At 40.8% G+C, this 19,369-nt stretch overlaps 1 protein-coding gene across 1 annotated transcript; it reads right to left on the bottom strand.

The window, feature by feature from the left end:
- Window positions 1–185: 185 nt before the first annotated feature.
- SH2D1B (SH2 domain containing 1B) lies at window positions 186–17,808 on the bottom strand. Its single transcript, XM_003824563.4, has 4 exons — window positions 17,350–17,808; window positions 8,210–8,273; window positions 4,399–4,563; window positions 186–2,791 (listed from the first exon to the last, which is right to left on the bottom strand). Exons 1-4 carry the CDS (start codon window positions 17,481–17,483, stop codon window positions 2,756–2,758), a joined length of 399 nt encoding a protein of 132 aa, XP_003824611.1. The 5' UTR covers window positions 17,484–17,808; the 3' UTR covers window positions 186–2,755.
- Between the last annotated feature and the right edge of the window lie 1,561 nt (window positions 17,809–19,369).

Here is a 19,369-nt window from a genome sequence, read left to right as displayed (position 1 = left end):
TTGTGAAAACAGACAAAATTGATACATTTCTAGAAAAACAAAAAATGTCAAAATTGGCAAAATATTTTAACAAATCAAAAAGTATTAATATTTAAATAGTAATTGAAGATGCCCCCCCACTCCACCCCACCCCGCCCCACCAGAGTCTCAAACTCAGTTTTATAAGAAAGTACTGTACTAAAAAATGTCAAGGAACAGACAAGTTTATTTTTATTTATTTATTTACTATATATATATTTTTTGAGATAGGGTCTCACTCTGTCACCCAGGCTGGAGTGCCCTGACATGATCTTGGCTCACTGCAACCTCCACCTCCCGGGTTCAAGCGATTCTCCCACCTCATCCTCCTGAGTAGCTGGGATTATAGGCGTGTGCCACCACACCTGGCTACATTTTTGTATTTTTGTAGAGACAGGGTTTCACCATGTTGGCCAGGCTGATCTTGAGCTCCTGACCTCAAGTGATCCCCCCACCTCGGCCTCCCAAAGTGCTTGGATTACAGGTGTGAGCCACCACACCCAGCCCAGAACAAATAATCTTTACCTGAAGAGTTGTTGCAGAAAATGGTAAAAGGAAAAACACTTTTCTTCGCTTTATATGAACAGTATAACCATGATTCAGTAAATTATAGTCCTATTTGGTTTATGAGTTTTAATGCAAAAATCTTAAATGAAATCTTAACTTACCAAATTCCACAGTTTATGAAAAATAATAAAATATGATCAAGTGAAGCAATGCAAGGATGAAATGATATCAACAATTTTATTAAAGTAACTTACCTTTATAATGGAGTGAAGACAAAAGGAATGTGACTATCTCAATAGATTAGAGATAGAAAAAAATCACAATAAATGTCAAAATATTTCTAGTAAAAATTATAAAATAGCCTTTAACAAAGCTACAACAAACACAATGTTTAAATAGAGAAAATTTCTAAGCATTCCTTGTAATACTGGGAACAGTGTAAGAATACTCACTATCATGACTATGAACTGTTTAATGTATACAGGAGGCCCTAGCCAATGGGTAAACATAAAAAATAAATGAGCATAGGTATTGCAAGGAAAGAGAAAATAAAATGTTATTATTTATAGCTGACAAAATTATTTACATAGAAAACACAATAGAATCAACAGGTAAACTAATAGATCTAATGAGAGGGTTAACATTTCACCAACACCATATCCTATTAGAAATGTAATAAAACATAAGATATCATTTACAGCAACTAGAAATAGGGATTAATCTAACAGAATATACAAGACTTCAGTTGGGAAAATTTATGACTCCATGAAAGGGCAAAAAAGACGACCCAAGAACATGGATGTGGCATGTTTATGCATGGGAAAACATCACAAGAATGTCAGTTCTCTCCTATTTACAAATTTGTTGCAAATTCATTAAAAATTCCAAAAAGAGGTTTTAAGCAATTTCACGTATTTATTATAAAATGTATATAGAAGAATCAAGGTCCATGAATACCTAATCCAGTTTTGAAAAGTAAAAGAGGACATTTGTCCTACCTACCAGACACAGGGAATAGTAGCCATAAATTGCTGTGACCCCAAATCTCACAATGGTCCACACTTTGGGGCTCCAGCCACAGTGTCTGTTCATCTGTTCATATTACCTCTAAGTCGAGAGCTCCTCTCTTTTAAAACTCTGAAGATAAGTCCAGTGGGGTGAAATACATTACTACAATTTGATGATAGGTAAGAGAAATGGCATAGAATTTGGTATATTTCAAACTGACCAGGTCCTAATTCACATTTTGAACTAGCAGAAAAATTCAGCAAATCAATTTCAATAAACCTTAAAAACCAATTCAACAAACCTCCCTCAGCAATGTGCTTCCAGTCAGTTTCTATGAACTAGGCACAGCTCTGGGCAGCACAAATTTCTACACACTGTGGAAGATACAAGGGAGACCCAACCATGCTTTGATGGCACTTAGAACCTAGTTGGGAACAGAAATCACACATAGAATATTTTAGAAATCTCCACATACATCACTGTACAGAACCACATTCATGCTGTTGAAATGACTGATGCATAAGTGGAATTAAGCAAAACCAGGGAGAAAGCGTGGCTGGGGCAATGCTCACCAGGAAGTTTAAGATTAGAAAGAACCAGGAGGAGAGTAGCCCAGGCTGGAGGGAGAAGGGTGCACATGGGGGTCCAGCAGGTACAGAGAAGGTGCTGATCTGTATGCATCTCCATCACTCCCGATCCCTCACCTTCACCTGACACAAGCAGGCTCAACAGAGAGACTGGGACAATGTTTATCATCCCACCCAACCACAGAGACAAAGAAACTAAGACCTGGAGATGGGCAGAAACATGTTCAAAGTCACACAGCCACAGGACTGGAACTCAGGGCTTCAAACTCACAGACAAGTGTGCCCCTCCTCTGTATAAAGCTGCCCCTCTGACTGCATGGTCCGAAGGAGGGTGTCAACCATGATGTAGGGCGGTACCTTTAACAAGTCAAAGGGAAAATGTTCAGGCTGTCCCATTCCAAGAAAGAAGAGTGAAACTGGAGAGGGCTTTGAAATTGCTCCTGGTATATGTCTGGGAGGCGGGGATGTGGAGAGTGACCTCTGGTGCTGGTGGGCAGAACATCTTCAGTTACACAACCAGGAGAGTCTGAATTGTCCACTAGAGTTTGGTGCTCTGGACCTATGCCTGCAGACGTGGGTCATCAGTGAGAACTGTTACTCATCTCTTCAACTTGCTTTGTCCGGCAGCCTTATCTTCAAGGCAAGACATCCACATAATCGCTGTTACTGTTCTTTGGAGGGAAAAAAAAAGCAGAAGACCAGCCATGAGACCACACCCAGAAGTCATATCAAACAACCCCACTCAAAGGAAAGAAGACCCCTCCCCAGGCACAGAGCCATCTTGATGCCACCTGAAAGTTATATCTTTAAAGGCTGGGGTACTACAGGGAGCCCTCCTAACAAAATAGGAGATCTCTTTGTAAGCCAAGCCTCAGACCTTCCAGCACAAGTGTCTCCATTCACCAGCAAGAAATCTGCACCTCCCTTGGAGTAAGAACATCTGAAGCTTCTTCTAAGGAAGCAATGGGAATGGGAGGAAGAGGTTGATGGGGAATATTTCCTCTTCAGTAGCTGAGAATTTTGGAGCCTGCTGTGTCAGCATTGACCCGGCATGGAAAACTGATGGAGTGAGATTCATGCCCAGGTCTTGGGGAAGATTTCTGAGGGTTCTCCTCCTGGGATTTGTGATTCTTTTCTCATTGTTGAGACAAATGCTACCACCACCCCAACCAGTCCCAGCAACTCATCTGGGTTTGCCTAAGGGCTGCAGCACAGATACATTCCTGGGTTTCTAGATCTGCCACATTGTATACTTTTTATTCTATAAATTTGGGGGGAAAAGTAGCTGTGGAACTACATCTGCAGCTGGACCTATAGAAAGTGATTTTTTTGTGTCCATGAGTACACACTGCCCTTCATGGGGATGGGGGGACAGGGACACAATGGTAGGGAAGGGAGTTGTATTTTATGGTTAGCCTTGCTGGGGAAATGAGAAGCCGGCTATGGCAGCCTAAAGGGTGACTTTGCCGCAGACAGAGTAGAATGGGGATGGAGTGATTGCAGGCTCCCAGAGAACTCTCTGTCCTCTGTCTCTCTCCTAGGGAGGATATCTGATCTCATCCCATCACCTGCCACTGATAACTGCCGTCCCTTTCACTGAGAATATAACCACACATTCCAACATGGGAAAACAGGATTAAGACCTAAGTGTTTCTGGAAGTCTGAGCTAAATTCAAACAACATTGCAACTGATAGTAAATTCTTTCCTGAGAGCAGATTTCAAGAGTGTGGGTAAGGAAGAGTAGCTGCTCATGATATAATTTGAGAGGCTTCGGCAGGGATTCTCTGCACTCAGATTTACTGACCATCTCTCATTTTCCACCATGGCTTAATGCCTTTAAAAATGTATCTGACATAATTTGACACCCAGCACTTTATAAATGAATGCTTAGCAAATATTGAGCAAAGTGTAACAGTATACGCTTTGGGGAGGGCTTGAAGGGCTAGAGTGATTTTCTCATTTGAAAACCTGCCCATTTGCCCATTTATTCTCAAACTTGAATCGTCTGCACAAGGTCACAGAATGAATTTGAAGTCAGTTGTCTGCCCAGGAACCACTCTTGCTATCCTGGCTGCACACGCAGCAAGCTCTCTGTCTTGGCCCTCAGGGACTAAAAGACAGCACTTCTCAACAAAATGGAAATTGCTCTTAGTAGGATGAAGCTTTTTAGAGATAATGTCACAGAAAAGAGCATTTGTCTGTATTGAGTTTACAAAGTAAGGCATTGGTGGAAATAGGATTAAGATTGCTTTCTGACCCCCATGTGAGAGATTTTACCACAAATGTTTCCAACTCTAATTTCAATCCTCTCCATCTCAAGCTGGGGCTGGTTCTCTTTATTGGCTTTAAAAGGTGAACCACCATCCCCTGATTTGGTTTTTCAAATTTGGAGATCAGTTCCTTTAGGCTTGGAAAGACCTGTTTTGGAGAACCTTCTGCAGTCTGCAAAAATACAAGAAAGGAAATCACTCATTATCATGCAATTGCGTGTGAAATGTGACACTTCTCAAAGCAGTGGGTTTTCAGGGCTGCCCTTCTATGAGCTGAAAAACTGAAAACAAGTGGCTGGAGCTCACACCACTCCCGGTTCACAGAAACTCTCATTTCTAAGACCAACCTCTGACTTGAGCCACTCTGAGTAAAGAGGATTTGCAATCAAAGGATCCCAGCGCAGTCCATAGTATCAAGTGAACCCCATCCTTGGCAAGTTTACCTGGGGCAGTTCTCGCAGATACACTGTGAAGGGTACCCCTGTAAGGGCTTACGTCTGTACCTACAGGCGGGCTTTGCTATCTTAAGGGACTATCGGAAGTGGACTTCTGATGGGAATGCAAAAATGCAATTAAAAAAAATTCCAACTGTTATTTTAAGTTCAGGGGTACATGTGCAGGATGTACAGGTTTGTTACATAGGTAAACGTGTGCCATAGTGGTTTGCTGCACAGACCATCCCATCACCCAGGTATCAAGCCCAGCATTCACTAGCTATTCTTCCTGATCCTCTCCCTCCTCCCACCCTGAGCCCTCCAACAGGCCCCTGTGTGTGTTGTTCTCCTCTGTGTGTCCTTGTGTTCTTATCATTCAGCTCCCACTTACAAGTGAGAACATGCGGTATTTGGTTTTCTGTTCCTGCATTAGCTTGCTAAACATAATGGCCTCCAGCTCCATCCATGTCCCTGCAAAGGACATGATTTCATTCTTTTTTGACCTAAGCTCCTTTCTGATCCCCATGTGAGAGATTTTACCATAAATGTTTCCAATTCTAATTTCGATCCTCTCCATCTCAAGCTGGGGCTGGTTCTCTTTATTGGCTTTAAAAGGTGAACCACCAGCCTCTGATTTGGTTTTTCAAATTTGGAGAACAGTTAGGCTGCTTAGTATTCCATGGTGTATATGTACCACATTTTATTTATCCAGTCTATCACTGATGGGCATTTAGGTTGATTCCATGTCTTTAAAATATGCAATTTGTATACTTTATGAATTTAAAATACACAATTTGTATACTTGATGAATTCACAATCTCCATGTGGGCAAAACAAAACCAAAAAAGTCCCAATGTAAATAGAAAGTGGGAATGGCAACACAACTCAGTTAAGTTGTAAATAGATGTTTTCTGTTTACCAGCTATACACCACGTACTTTTTTTTTTTTTTTTTTTTTTTGAGACGGAGTCTCACTCTGTCGCCCAGGCTGGAGTGCAGTGGTGTGATCTCGGCTCCCTGCAAGTTCCACCTCCCGGGTTCATGCCATTCTCCTGCCTCAGCCTCCCAAGTAACCGGGATTACAAGCACCATCACCATACCTGGCTAATTTTTTTTTTTTTTTTGTATTTTTAGTAGAGATGGGGTTTCACTGTTAGCCAGGATGGTCTCGATCTCCTGACCTCATGATCTGCCTGCCTCAGCCTCCCAAAGTACTGGGATTACAGGTGGGAGCCACCACGCCTGGCCCACCAAGTACTATTTTCTAATATAACCTTTTAGAAATAATTTTAAAATGAAAAGAATTTTCTGGCTAGGCTCAGTGGCTCATGCCTGTAATCCCAGCCCTTTGGGAGGCCGATGTGGGTGGATCACTTGAGGTCAGGAGTTTGAGACCAGCCTGGTCAACATGGCAAAACCCCGTCTCTACTAAAAATACAAAAAATTAGCTGGGCATGGTAGCAGACGCCTGTAATCCCAGCTACTCGGGAGGTTGAGCCAGGAGAATCGCTTGAACCAGGACACGGAAGTTGCAGTGAGCCGAGATCACGCCACTGCACTCCAGTCTGGGTGACAGCAAGACTCTGTCTTACACACCCACACACACATGAATTTTCTTCCTCTACTTTTGTGTATTTGGTTTTCTTGTTCGTCACTGTGGTTTTCATATGGCCACCATGTCAGACTAGAGAAAGGGGTTGGTGATCAGAAGGTTTTCTGATATGCGCCTGATTAACCTCTGTATTAGAGGTACAGGCTGACATCAAAGTCATCTGCAAGGAGGTTCCTTTAATGCAGTCATTTCAACAAAAGGCATCACTGCAGGCTTCTAAGCTCAAAGCTGCTCCCCAGTGAAACGCCTCTTTGTGTCTGAGTTACAAATGATTTGGATGTCTCTCTCTATTTTGTCCACACAAGAGACAAAACAGGGTACTGAGGAATTATCCAGAATTTCCCAAAGAATAAACAGAAAAAAAAGTCTTAAAATAAGTTGCTTTTTATAAGACATTTTATCTTGAAATTATTTCAGACATAGCAAAGTTGCAAAAATAGTTTTTAAAAATTACCATATATTTCACCCACACCCCAATGTTAACATTTTATTATATTTGCTTTTTATTCTCTTTCCAAATATATACACATATATTGTGCATGTATATATGCACATATATATAAGCTATTTTCAAAGTTAATTTGCAGACATAATATCCCTTTAAATACTTCAGTATTTCTTCAAAAGTAAGGATATTACATAACCATACTACAATGATTAAAATCAGGAAACTAACCTGGATACAGTACTATTTGTTAATCTTATTCAAAATTTGAATTTATTCAAATTTTGCCAACTGCCTCAATAATGTCCTCTATAGCAAAAGAAAAATAGTATAAGTGAGGTGTTTGGGGATCATTTTATATTCTAGTCTCTTTCAGATATTCAGAGTAAACAATAATATACTGAAGATTCTTAGAAATCTGTAGTCTCCTTAACCTTATATGTAAGTGTTTGAGAAAGATTATTTTAGGATTCTCTGTTAGCAGTTACGTTTATTATACTCTACTTCTTAAGCCAGAGAACTAAATTTAAAAGAAGCAAAATGTTTTTCTGCTTAGCTCTCAGTAAACCAGAAAAATTAAATAAACCCTAAGACTTTCAGCTATCTGATGCTTCCCACTATATTTTCGTACAACTATTGGGCACATTTGACTCCCTAAACACTCTGACCTCTTTCCACCGTCCCTTTCTAGCTCCATCCTGCATCATTGTTGAGTCTTCTAATTCAACGGAGGTTTTGCTTGGAGTCCAGGCTGGTGTATTTGACCAGTGGAGGAGCCACAGCGGAATAACAGTGAGGGTTATTCAAAAGTAGAACCCAGCTGGGTGCGGTGGCTCACGCTTGTAATCCCAGCAGTCTGGGAGGCTGAGGTCGGCGGATCACAAGGTCAGGAGATCGAGACCATCCTGTCTAACACGGCAAAAACCCTTCTCTACTGAAAATACAAAAATTAGCTGGGGGTGGTGGCGCGTGCCTGTAGTCCCAGCTACTTGGGGGGGCGGGGGCTGAGGCAGGAGAATCGCTTGAACCCGGGAGGCGGAGGTTGCAGTGAGCCGAGATCGCACCACCGCACTCCAGCCTGGACGACAGAGCTAGACTCTGTCTAAAAAAAACAAAACGACAACAAAAAAAAGTAGAACCCAAGCCTAGAACCTTCCTATTTCTCTTCAGGGAAAAACCAGGTTAACTCGATCTGACTCTCATCTCTGCATTGTGCTTTCCTTTTTAGAATGCTTTCGCACAGTCATGGCTCAGGTAAAAGACATGTTCCCAGGTTCTTCTCCCCCAACTTTTGTGTTGTTGTTGTTGTCGTCCTTTTTGTTCTTACCTGTATCCTGTAATACCCGTGTTTCTCTCTGAAGATTCGGTATGTGTAGACAATATTTTTAAACCTGTGGAAAAAATGACTGTGTGAATCAAAATGTTCTATGCAAATCCAGGTAACATCTATCGTTATGTTCCATATGCAATACCTTTGTTAATCTACAATCCTAAAAAAACTCTTTTTTTTTTTTTTTTTGAGACGGAATATCACTCTGTCGCCCAGGCTGGAGTGCAGTGGTGCGATCTCAGCTCACTGCAACCTCCGCCTCCCGGGTTCAAACGATTCTCCTGCCTCAGCCTCCTGCGTAGCTGGGATTACAGGCACCCACCATCATGCCCGTTAGAATGGCTATTATCAAAAAAGACAAAGGATATAGAGAAAGGAAAACCCTTGTACAATGCTGATGGGAATGTAAATTAGTATAGCCATATGGAAAACAGTATGGAGGTTCCTCAAAAAATTAAAAATAGAATTACTGGCCGGGTGCCGTGTCTCACGCCTGTAATCCCAACACTTTGGGAGGCTGAGGAGGGCAGATCACGAGGTCAGGAGTTTCAGACCAGCCTGGCCAACATAGTGAAACCACGTCTCTACTAAAAATACAAAAATTAGCTGGGTGTGGTGGCGTATGCCTGTAATCCCACCTACTCGAGAGGCTGAGGCACGAGAATCACTTGAACCCAGGAGGCAGAGGTTGCAGTGAGCCAAGATCATGCCACTGCACTCCAGCCTGGGCGACAGAGCGAGACTCTGTCTGAAAAAAAAAAAAAAAAAAATATATATATATATATATATATATATGTAATTACTATATAACCTCACTACTGTGTATATATCCAATGGAAATGAATCTAGTATGTTGAAGAAATATCTGCACTCCCACTGTTATTGCAATATTAGTCACAATAGCCAAGACATGGAATCAACCTAACTTGATTAATAGATGAATGAAGAAATTTACACACACACACACACACACACACACACACACACACACACACAAAATGGAATATTATTCAGCCATAGAAAAATAAAATCCTGTTACTTGCAACAACATGGATAAATCTGGAGGATGTTATCCTAACTGAAATAAGCCAGGCACAGAAAGAAAAATACCACATGGTCTCACTCATACGTGGCATCTAAAAAAAGTTGATATCATAAAACTAAAGAGTAGAATGAGAGTTCTCAGGCCCTGTCAGTGAGGGGGGAGGATTAGGGAGATATTGGTCAAAGGATACAAAATTTCAGTTAAACAAGAGATCTATTGTACAACATGATGACTATAGTTAATAACCATATATTACGTTCTTAGGCAGGGCACAGTGGCTCAGGCCTATAATCCTAGCACTTTGGGAGGCCAAGGTGGGTGGATCACCTAAGGTCAGGAATTCAAGACCAGCCTGGCCAACATGGTGAAACCCTGTCTCTACTAAAAATACAAAAATTTGCTGGGTGTGGTGGCAGGCACCTGTAATCCCAAGTACTCAGGCGGCTGAGACAGGAGAATCGCTTGAACACAGGAGGTGGAGGCTGCAGTGAGCCAAGATGGTGCCACTGCACTCCAGCCTGGGTGACAGAGTGAGACTCCATCTCAAAAAAAATAAAATAAAATAATAACCATATATTATATTTTTGAAAAATGCTGAGAGGATATTTTAAGTTTTCTCACTACAAAAATGATAACTTGATGAGGTAATGCATATGTTAATTAGCTGGATTTAGTCATTCCACAACGTATATATATTTTAAAACATCACATTGTACAAAATAAGTACATATAATTTTATCTATCAAATAAAATAAAATGAATTAGATTGTATACTTTAAATATGTACAGCTTATTTTACTTGAATTAGACTTAAGTTTTTAAAAATAAAACAAGTAAAATCTGCTGTTGAACCTCAATAAAAAAAGAAAAGAAAATACATGGATGGCAAATAAGCACTCGTAAAGATACCCAGTATCATTAGTCATTAGTGAAATGCAAATTCAACTCACAATGAGATACCACTACACACTTATTAATACAGTTAAAATGTAAAAGACTGACCGTTCCACATGTTGGTAAGGATGTAGAGCAATCAGAACTCATGTAATGCCCATGGGAATAGTGAGATCGCATGATCACTTTGGAAAACAGTTTGGCAGTTTCTTAAAAAAGATAAGCCTACATAGAACACACAACTTAGCTGTTCCAATCCTGATTATTTACCCAGGAGAAATGAAAGCATACGCCCACACAAAGACTTAGTCACAAATATTCATAGCAACTTTAGTTGTAATAGCTATAAATGAGTAAGCAATTTGGGATGCATCCCTACAATGGAGCACTATTCAGCAATGCAAAAAAATGAACTATTGCTGCATGCAACCACATAGATGGATCTCAAAATAATTATTCCGAATAAAAGAAGTCAGATAAAAATGACTACATACTCTATTATTTGATTTACATTAAATTCTGGAAAAATACACATTAATCTATAGTGCCAGAAAGCAGTTTGTGGTGGCCCAGAGTCTGGGCATAGGTGGGAGGTATGTTGATGAGAAATTACAAAGGGGTGCAAGGGAAGTTTTGGAGGTGATAAATATGTTCATTATCTTGGCTGTGTTAGTTTCATAAGTGTACATACATATGTCAAAATCCATCAAATTGTACACTTTTTATTTTATGTCAGTGATACCTCAATAAAGCTGTAAGACATATTCATGGCATAAAAAGGTAGATGAATATAATTTATCTTTCTAATATATAAACTAAATTTTAATTCCTTATACATATATGCTTTTGCTGTTTTCATGATTGGTTTTTGGCCTCAGATAGAAAAAGTGTTTCCTATTTTTGCAGTTATGTTCTCAATAAATATGTGGTGTCTTGACTCTCTGTGTGAGACTGATACCCAGTGGAGCCTACCTTTTTGTTTATTCTATGGAAATCATTGTCGTCATTTATGAGAAATACACTGGACTTATAAAAATCATTTAAAAATCTTAGGCATTAATTTCTCATCTGAGGTTCAAAAAGGCTGGAATACAGGACCTCTAAGTTTTCCCATATCTTTGAATTGTTTTACTCTATCTATTTAGCTTTCAAAGTGATCGTTCCATGAGGTGCTGTGCACGGATCTCTGAGTCCTTGCTCAACGCATGAACAGCCCACAGATTAGCACGGTCTCATGTTGTGGCCATTGTTGTGGGGAAACTTGTTTGTGTTCAAGTTTTTATTTTAACTAACCTTCAAAAGGTCAGCTGAAGGAAATGGAATTGACTGCACCCTATAATATCAACAATGTGTTCTGCATTTTTCTGTGCCATGATGCAAGTGGGGAATCCAAGTCAACAAAGAAATATTTTAAGACTTTTGACCTCTGGCCTTATCACTGCTCCTGATCTCAGTGTATCTTGGTGCAACCTTTTGTGGTACTAATTTTTCAGTGTGCATGAAGATTTTTTTAAACATCTAGGATTTTATCCTAACTAGGGAGTAAGGCAAACTTTCACAGATGTAAGTACAAAAATGTTAATCATTCCAAATTACACTGAGTCCACTGGACTAAATTGCAAATGAAAATTGAAAATAACCTAATGTATGATATGTATACATTATGATATATCAAATCAATAAAATACTAAGCAGTCATAAGGGGATGACCTGCTTTCTTTGATGGGGAAAGAGACCTACAATTATGGAGAAAACAGGTTGCAAGCGATCATGTATAATGAACCATTTATGTACATATATTGGTTTATACATGCGCAGAGAAGTCTGGAGAGATGTATGCCAAAATATTAAAAATGGTGATTTCAGAGTGGTGAGACTGATATAGTTTGTTTTGTTTTTTATACCTTTCTCTATATTTGATTTTTCTAAAATGAATTTTCATTAGCTTGATAAACCACCACAACAAAATGGATCATTTCTTTTCTTTCTGTACTCTACAATCCTTGCAAAAGTCTCAGAATCTGAGACTCATAAATGACTCTCAAGGCAATAGATAGACATTGCCATTATTCTTCTTAATGAGAGCATGCAGTAGGTTAGGGCTCAGGTCTTCCTCACCTGCAGCCTTCCTATGGCTTTGCAACATCCTCCTTTTGTTCACACTTGCAGATGAATCCTTTGCACCTCCTAATATCTACTCCATTTAATTTTACTGATGATAAAGGCAGACAGTTTAGACACTCACAAAGTCACACTACACAGACAACCTTTTTACACACTGGAGTTTTCTAGACACTCTATTACATTGTAAGATCAGAAAACATTTCCTGTCCACAGTTACCACATAGCTTTCTGGTTAGTGCCATATGCTGCTAGGTCAGCTCTCTCTGTGACTTCCTTCTTTTATTTCTAACCTTCCTCACAGTATTTTCATCACTAGATATTTAGCTCTGTGAAAGTCCTGAAGTATCGGGGGAACCAGCCCCCAATATTTCAACGTAGGTTCTTTTCTATTCTCCCTAAGTGTCGGCCAGTCTAAGAAATAAAGGGAAAGAGTACAAAACAGAGAAATTTTAAAGCTGGGTGTCCAGGGGAGACCCATTTTAATGCAGCAGAGAAGAAGGGGACACTGCATATCAGAGTCCACTCCCAAGCCCTCAGGTCCCCTGCTTGGGGATTTTATAACACAGATCCAAGGTGATTACCTGAAACATATTTCAGTGAAGCTGGGGACATTGGTAAGAGAGGGAATGTAATAACATATTAGCAATTTGGCCCTAGGCAAGCTATTAAATAAGAAGCTACAGTTTATTTTCTCACAAAATAGTGATCATGTCGCCTACTGCAAAGGGATTGCAAATGACAAATAAGATAATGCATGTACCATGCTTAGCAAAATGTTTGGCTCATAGATAATACCTACATAGTAACTTTTTCTGTGTCAGTGAAGACAAGCAGGCTAACACTTGTATCATAATAGTAATTCTTGCTTTGCTTGCAAAGGGTTGTATCTTGAAGCATGAATTGGTTGATGTGACCTCTTCAGAGAAACCTTTCCTGTACCCAATGGAAAGCAGCAGCTGTGTCTCTCCCTGTCATATGACTCTGTTTCATTTTCATCATATTTTCTCCTCTTACTGAAATTAACTTCATGAGGGCAGAAACATTGCCAGCAGTATTTATCACTGTATTACCAATGCTTAGGACCACGCATGGAACATAATAAGTGCTCAGTATATGCTTGTTGAATGAATGAAGGTTCCACTTATTCTCCTGAAGTCTCAGCTCCAATATCTGGTTCTCCCCTTTTTGCTGTCAGCTCTACAGTGCCCTAATGATAGTCCAATCATCATAATTATCACATGCATCACTGTGTCTGTTTACTTCTTTATTTTCCCCACTAGGCTCTGAGTTGTGTTGAAGGCATCAACCGAGTGTCTAGCACACTGTCTGACATATGAGAGAATTCAAATATTTGTTGAACAACTAGAATTTAATAGTCCATACTTATCTGTATGATAATACATTTTTACAAGGCCCTATGAGGAGACAGCTTCAGGGGTCACTTGACCTAAGCCTTAAGCCTGAGGGTGAATGAAATGTTGTTTGCCTTTCAGTGACATGTGTAGGGAGGTGGGTGGGACCTGATCATGTGCAGGGGCTTAACAAATATTTATTTTTGCCTCTCCACTTGGTTTATTTTCATTTTTTAGCTTCTCTTTTTTTCTCTTCTTTTTTTTTTTTTTGAGATCAAGTCTCGCTCTGTAACCCGGCTAGAGTGCAGTGGTGCGATCTTGGCTCACTGCAACCTCCGCCTCCTGGGTTCAAGCAATTCTCCTGCCTCAGCCTCCTGAGTAGCTGGGACTACAGGCGCATGCCACCACACCCAGCTAATTATTTCTGTATTTTTAGTAGAGACAGAGTTTCACCATGTTGGCCAGGATGGTCTCAATCTCTTGACCTAGTGATCTGCCCGCCTCGGCCTCCCAAAGTGCTGGGAATACAGGTGTGAGCCACCACGCCTGGCCCATTTTTTAGCATCTCTTAGTGACCTTTGCTTTAGATGAATATGCAAGATGGGCTGATGCACCACAGAACAGTTGAGAATAAATATCAATTTTCAAAGAGAATCCCAATATAGGCTGGGTGCAGTGGCTCATGCCTGTAATCCCAGCACTTTGGGAGGCTGAGGTGGGTGGATCACTGGAGCCCAGGAGCTCAAAATCAGCCTGGGCAACATAGTGAGACCCCATGTCTACAAAAAATTTAAACATTAACCAGGCATGGTAGTGCGCACCTGTAGTCCCAGATACTCAGGGGGCCTGAGACAGGAGAATCTCTTGAACCCAGAAGGTTGAGGTTGCAGTGAGCCATGATCGCACCACTGCACTCCAGCCTAGGAGTTGGAGTGAGACCCTGTCTAAAAAAAAAAAAAGAAAGAAAGAAAGGAAGAGAATCCCATATTGACCATATACCCTGAGATCCTGGCCAAGGTCTGTCCTTGCACCTTCTTGTTTTTTCCCTTCCCACTGCTTGCCCCAGCACAACTAGCTCTTCACCGTCTCCCGTCCAGAGACACAACAGTTTCCGTTGCCATCATTTCCCAGCTTCATTGTGTTCTCCATGTCAAATTGAAGTTCCTAAATTCACCAGTCTTTTCACTTCCCTGCTCAGAAACCATCCATGTTTCCCTGTTATCTGTAGAACCATTCTTTTAAAACTCCATGATCTTATCCCACCCTCCTTTTCCAAAAGCTGGTTTCCAAACTACATTTTAGGAACCTTGTATGTAAATCCTTTAAAATATCCCACTTCTAGATTCCTGTTCCTACCTCCTCCCCTTCCTAAAATGCCCTCCATCCCATTTACATGTAACCAGATCTTATCCATTCTTTGTTTATTTTATTTGAGATGGAGAGTCTTTCTCTGTCTCTCAGGCTGGAGTATAATGGCGCGATCTCGGCTCACTGCAACCTGTGCCTCCTGGGTTCAAGCGATTCTCATGCCTCAGCCTCCCAAGTAGCTGGGATACAACTGCACCCACCATGCCTGGCTAATTTTTGTATTTTTAGTAGATGGGGGTTTCATTATGTTGGCCAGGCTGGTCTCGAACTCCTGACCTCAGTGATCAGCCCACCTCAGCCTCCCAAATTGCTAGGATTACAGGCATGAGCCACCGCGCCTGGCCAATATATATTTTTCTTTAAATGGTACTGTTGGATGTAGATATGAGAGAAATAGCCTGTATCTCCAGTACCATTTAAAGAAAGAAATATGTCCCTGTGTATTCTATTAGTAATGACAATCACTTTTGTCTATAATCAGACTTCTGAGCCTATTCCAAGGCCCATTTGTGTACTTCCTTGTAAAATCCAGTTTTAGAAAAGAACCCTACTAAGTCAGTTTGGCAAGGACCCCTCACCCTAGCTATCTGATCACTGTTGGATTCTGATCAGATTCCTCATCCTCCACCATCCCCCAGGCAACATCTGATCACCCTGGCCTGTCTTCAGCTACAATTCTGTTAGGCTGGTTTAGCCAGAATCCACTTTACCCCTGATGTTTCCTCTGAGTAATTTTCTGTCTACTGACAGCCACACTGCTCCTTGGCCATAAATTCCCACTTGTCCATGCTGGATTCAGAGTTGAGTCCAGTCTCTTTTCTGTGCCGCAAGAGCTCATTGCAGTGGTCCCTGTACCTTTGTGATGATCCTGAATAAAGTCTTCCCAACCATAATTTAACAAGTGACATTGAGTAATTTTTTTCTTTAACAAGAGACATTTGGATTTTAATTTCTGTTACAGGTATAATAAAAGGTTCAGTGGTCCCTACTTTACAAAGAAGAACATACATAAAAATAGGAGGTTTCTAGTGATTTCTGTTCAGGATTGCTTTCTAAACTGGGCATAAACAAGTTCCTTCAGCTGGGTCTCTTTGATACTGTGGCCTGGAATTTGTTTTTCTTTTTCTTTCTCTTTTTTTTTTTTTTGAGATGGAGTTTTGCTCTTGTTGCCCAGGCTGGAGTGCAATGGCACAATCTCAGCTCACTGCAACCTCCACCACCCGGGTTCAAGTGATTCTCCTGCCTCAGCCTCCCAAATAGCTGGGATTACAAGCATACGCCACCACACCTGGCTAATTTTGTATTTTTAGTAGAGACGGGGTTTCTTCGTGTTGGTCAGGCTGGTCTCGAACTCCCGACCTCAGGTGATTCACCTGCCTCCGCTTCCCAAAGTGCCGGGATTACAGGAGTGAGCCACTGTGCCCAGCCACTCTTTTTTCTTTTTTTCGGACAGAGTCTCACTCTATTGCCCAGGCTGGAGTGCAGTGGTGCAATCTCAGCTCACTGCAGCCTCTGCCTCCTGGGTTCAAGTGATTCTCCTGTCTCAGCCTCTCAAGTAGGAGTATTACAGGCACACGCCACCACACCAGGTTAATTTTTGTATTTTTGGTAGAGATGGGGTTTTGCCATGTTGGCCAGGCTGGTCTCAAACTCCTGACCTCAAGTGATTCACTTGCCTCCGCCTCCCAAAGTGTTGGGATTACAGGCATGAGCCACCATGCCCAGCCTGGAATTTCATGTTTAACTTAGACTCTGGAAATTCCAAATGAGTTTTAACACAAACAAATTATTTGAGAAATTCAGGTCTCTGTTTCTTTACCTATGAAATGGTGACTGCTTATGCTTGCCTTGATAGACTACTAGGATGAAAGGAAATGACGAATATTGAAGTTCTTTACAAATCTAACAAAATGTGAAATATGACTGTATTTATAGTTTACGTATTGCAAGCGGATGCTGCAGAATAAGTCTTTCAGATTGAAATTTCTTGAAGAACCCCTAGCCTTTTCCATACCGAATAAACAGATCTCTGGAGGACAGGACCTCTGACATTTGTACCTTCTTTCCATCCCTCTGTACCCCTATACTTCCTGCAGCCCTTCCCTTCACCACCACCATATCCCTCCTGCTGCTGCAGAGTCTGCTTGCAGGGCCTTTACACCAGGGAGAGCAGGCAGATGGAGGAGCATGGACAGATACATTCCTCTCCTGGCAGTGTCCATTACTTCTCATTCTACTCATTGAGACTCCAAAGTCAGAGTGAAATACTGAGGGATATGAATTCCTGTACTGTGTGGCAGCCATTGCCACATTCAACATACGATGTCAGATGTGTGCAAGATGAGGCTACTCACGAGACACAGAGGCACAGGACTCCTGGTATCGACTCGCTGTCTCTTAAAAGAAAGTTACCATCCACCCCTTCCTTGAGCAGCAAGGTCTCACAGTCTTGCTTGGTCAGACGTCCGTGGTAGTAAGGCAGATCCATGGAGAACGCTCTTGTATCCCAGGAAGCCCTGTTGGCCTGAAATTCACCCCCAAGTCAAGGGACAGCTCTGAGGAGAGATGTGTAAGCAGCTGTACCTCCTGTGGAGCTACCTCTTCCTCTAGCGGTCTGTGGGACTCAGCCAGCTTCACAAGATTCAGGAAATGAGGAGGGCGGGGTGATAAAATGACCAACACTTTTCACCCTCTAAATGGCCCACATGTGACTCACAGAAGTAGGTAAAGCATATTTAAACACACAATGGAATCAGTGATGCTCATGGCTAGGGAGGCAATGCTGAAGTCAAGCTTCCTGGAACTGTGTTGCAGCCTTGTATATTACCATGGACTATCATCAACTTCTTTGGCTACTGGTATCCTTTCCAGGAAGCACACCGCTGCTTTTGCTGTAATGGTACCCATTTTCTGCTGAAGTTGCCTAGGATTGGGCTATGCTTAGCTTAGACTGGGTGCTCAAAAACCATTTGGATGCTGAGAGAATTGATATGCTCAGATACAATGGGAAAATTGAAAGGGTGGGATTTCCGTGGATCAAATGACACTAAAAATGGAAGACATTAATGGCAATAAAAAACAGTGGGACACTGTGGATGAGGACAGCCCATTCCATGGCTAAGGCTCCCAGCCACTGGTGAAAAAAGGCCATTTGAACACCCTCAAGCATTGTTCCTTTTGGAGAAAGGGCTGGTGTAGGTGGGAGGGATATCTGGGTATACTCATATATCTACAGAAAATCACTACATATATCTCAAAAATGTTATCTATGAAAATAGAACTATGTGCTAACGATTCATCTTTACTTCTCTTAACTTCTTTTTTTTTTCTTCATCTCTGTAGTACCTGGAGATCTTAACTTCTTCTTAACCTAGATGTTTATTTCACCTTGCTACTTTGCTTACCAGCTGTTTACTCACAGTTGGGTGTATCTTCTATGGAACTTCCTTGTAACAGATCTTTGTTCTTCCTTGGAATTCCCACTCTGCATTTGGCATAGTGCAGTTTCACTTATCAGGGAACTCGTTATCAGACAGATATGCTCTCAAATAGCAACTTTTCTTCTGTGGTTTTGGACAATTCATTATTCAATTCTCTGGAAACTATGGCAGTTGAAGACAGAGTTGTTAATAATGAAAGAAGAAATTTGGTATTTCTTGTGAATAAATTCACAATCATGGTGTAAAGATGCTTTTTGACATAAGAGAGGAAATAACTGAAAGCATGCTCAGGCTCTTGGTCATCACAGGGGCTTGCTTGCCCTTTTTGCTGTTTCAAAATCCAACCCTCACAATAAAAGAAATGCAAATTACCTGCATGCTGAGATAACAACTCTCACCTATCATATGGGTGAAAATCAAAAGTTTGAAAGCTTATTGGGTTGGTCATGGTGAAAGAAAATAGAATATCTTGTATATCATTAGTTGGAATAAAAAATAGTTACAGCTATAGTAAAAGATGGTTTGGCAATATCTTGCAAATTTATGTATGCCTTCACCATCTGATAGAACAATCTCAGTTCTAGAAATCTGTCACAAAACTACACAGGCAGAATTAGAAAATGACTTGTGAATAAGGTAGTATTTTTTAATAGAAAAAGATTACAAACAACTCAAAGACTTGTGAATAGAGGGACAGGTGAATAAACTGTGATTCATGTATACAATGGAATATTACTATAGAGTAATAAAATGGGATGAGGAAGATCTCTATATGCTGATATGCAATAATCTTCAGGATGTATTTTTAGGTGAAAGCAGCAAGATGCACAATAGTATATGCAGTATGGGGGATATAAATAAATATATACATTTATAATATTTGCTCATATTTAAAAAACAAACAAAACACCCACTGGAAGAACAAAACTAAAAC

This window comes from Pan paniscus, chromosome 1 (genome assembly GCF_029289425.2).
Source record: "Pan paniscus chromosome 1, NHGRI_mPanPan1-v2.0_pri, whole genome shotgun sequence".
NCBI lineage: Eukaryota > Metazoa > Chordata > Mammalia > Primates > Hominidae > Pan > Pan paniscus.
Note: the sequence above shows the minus strand (reverse complement) of the source record. Positions and strands in the feature narration are given on the sequence as shown.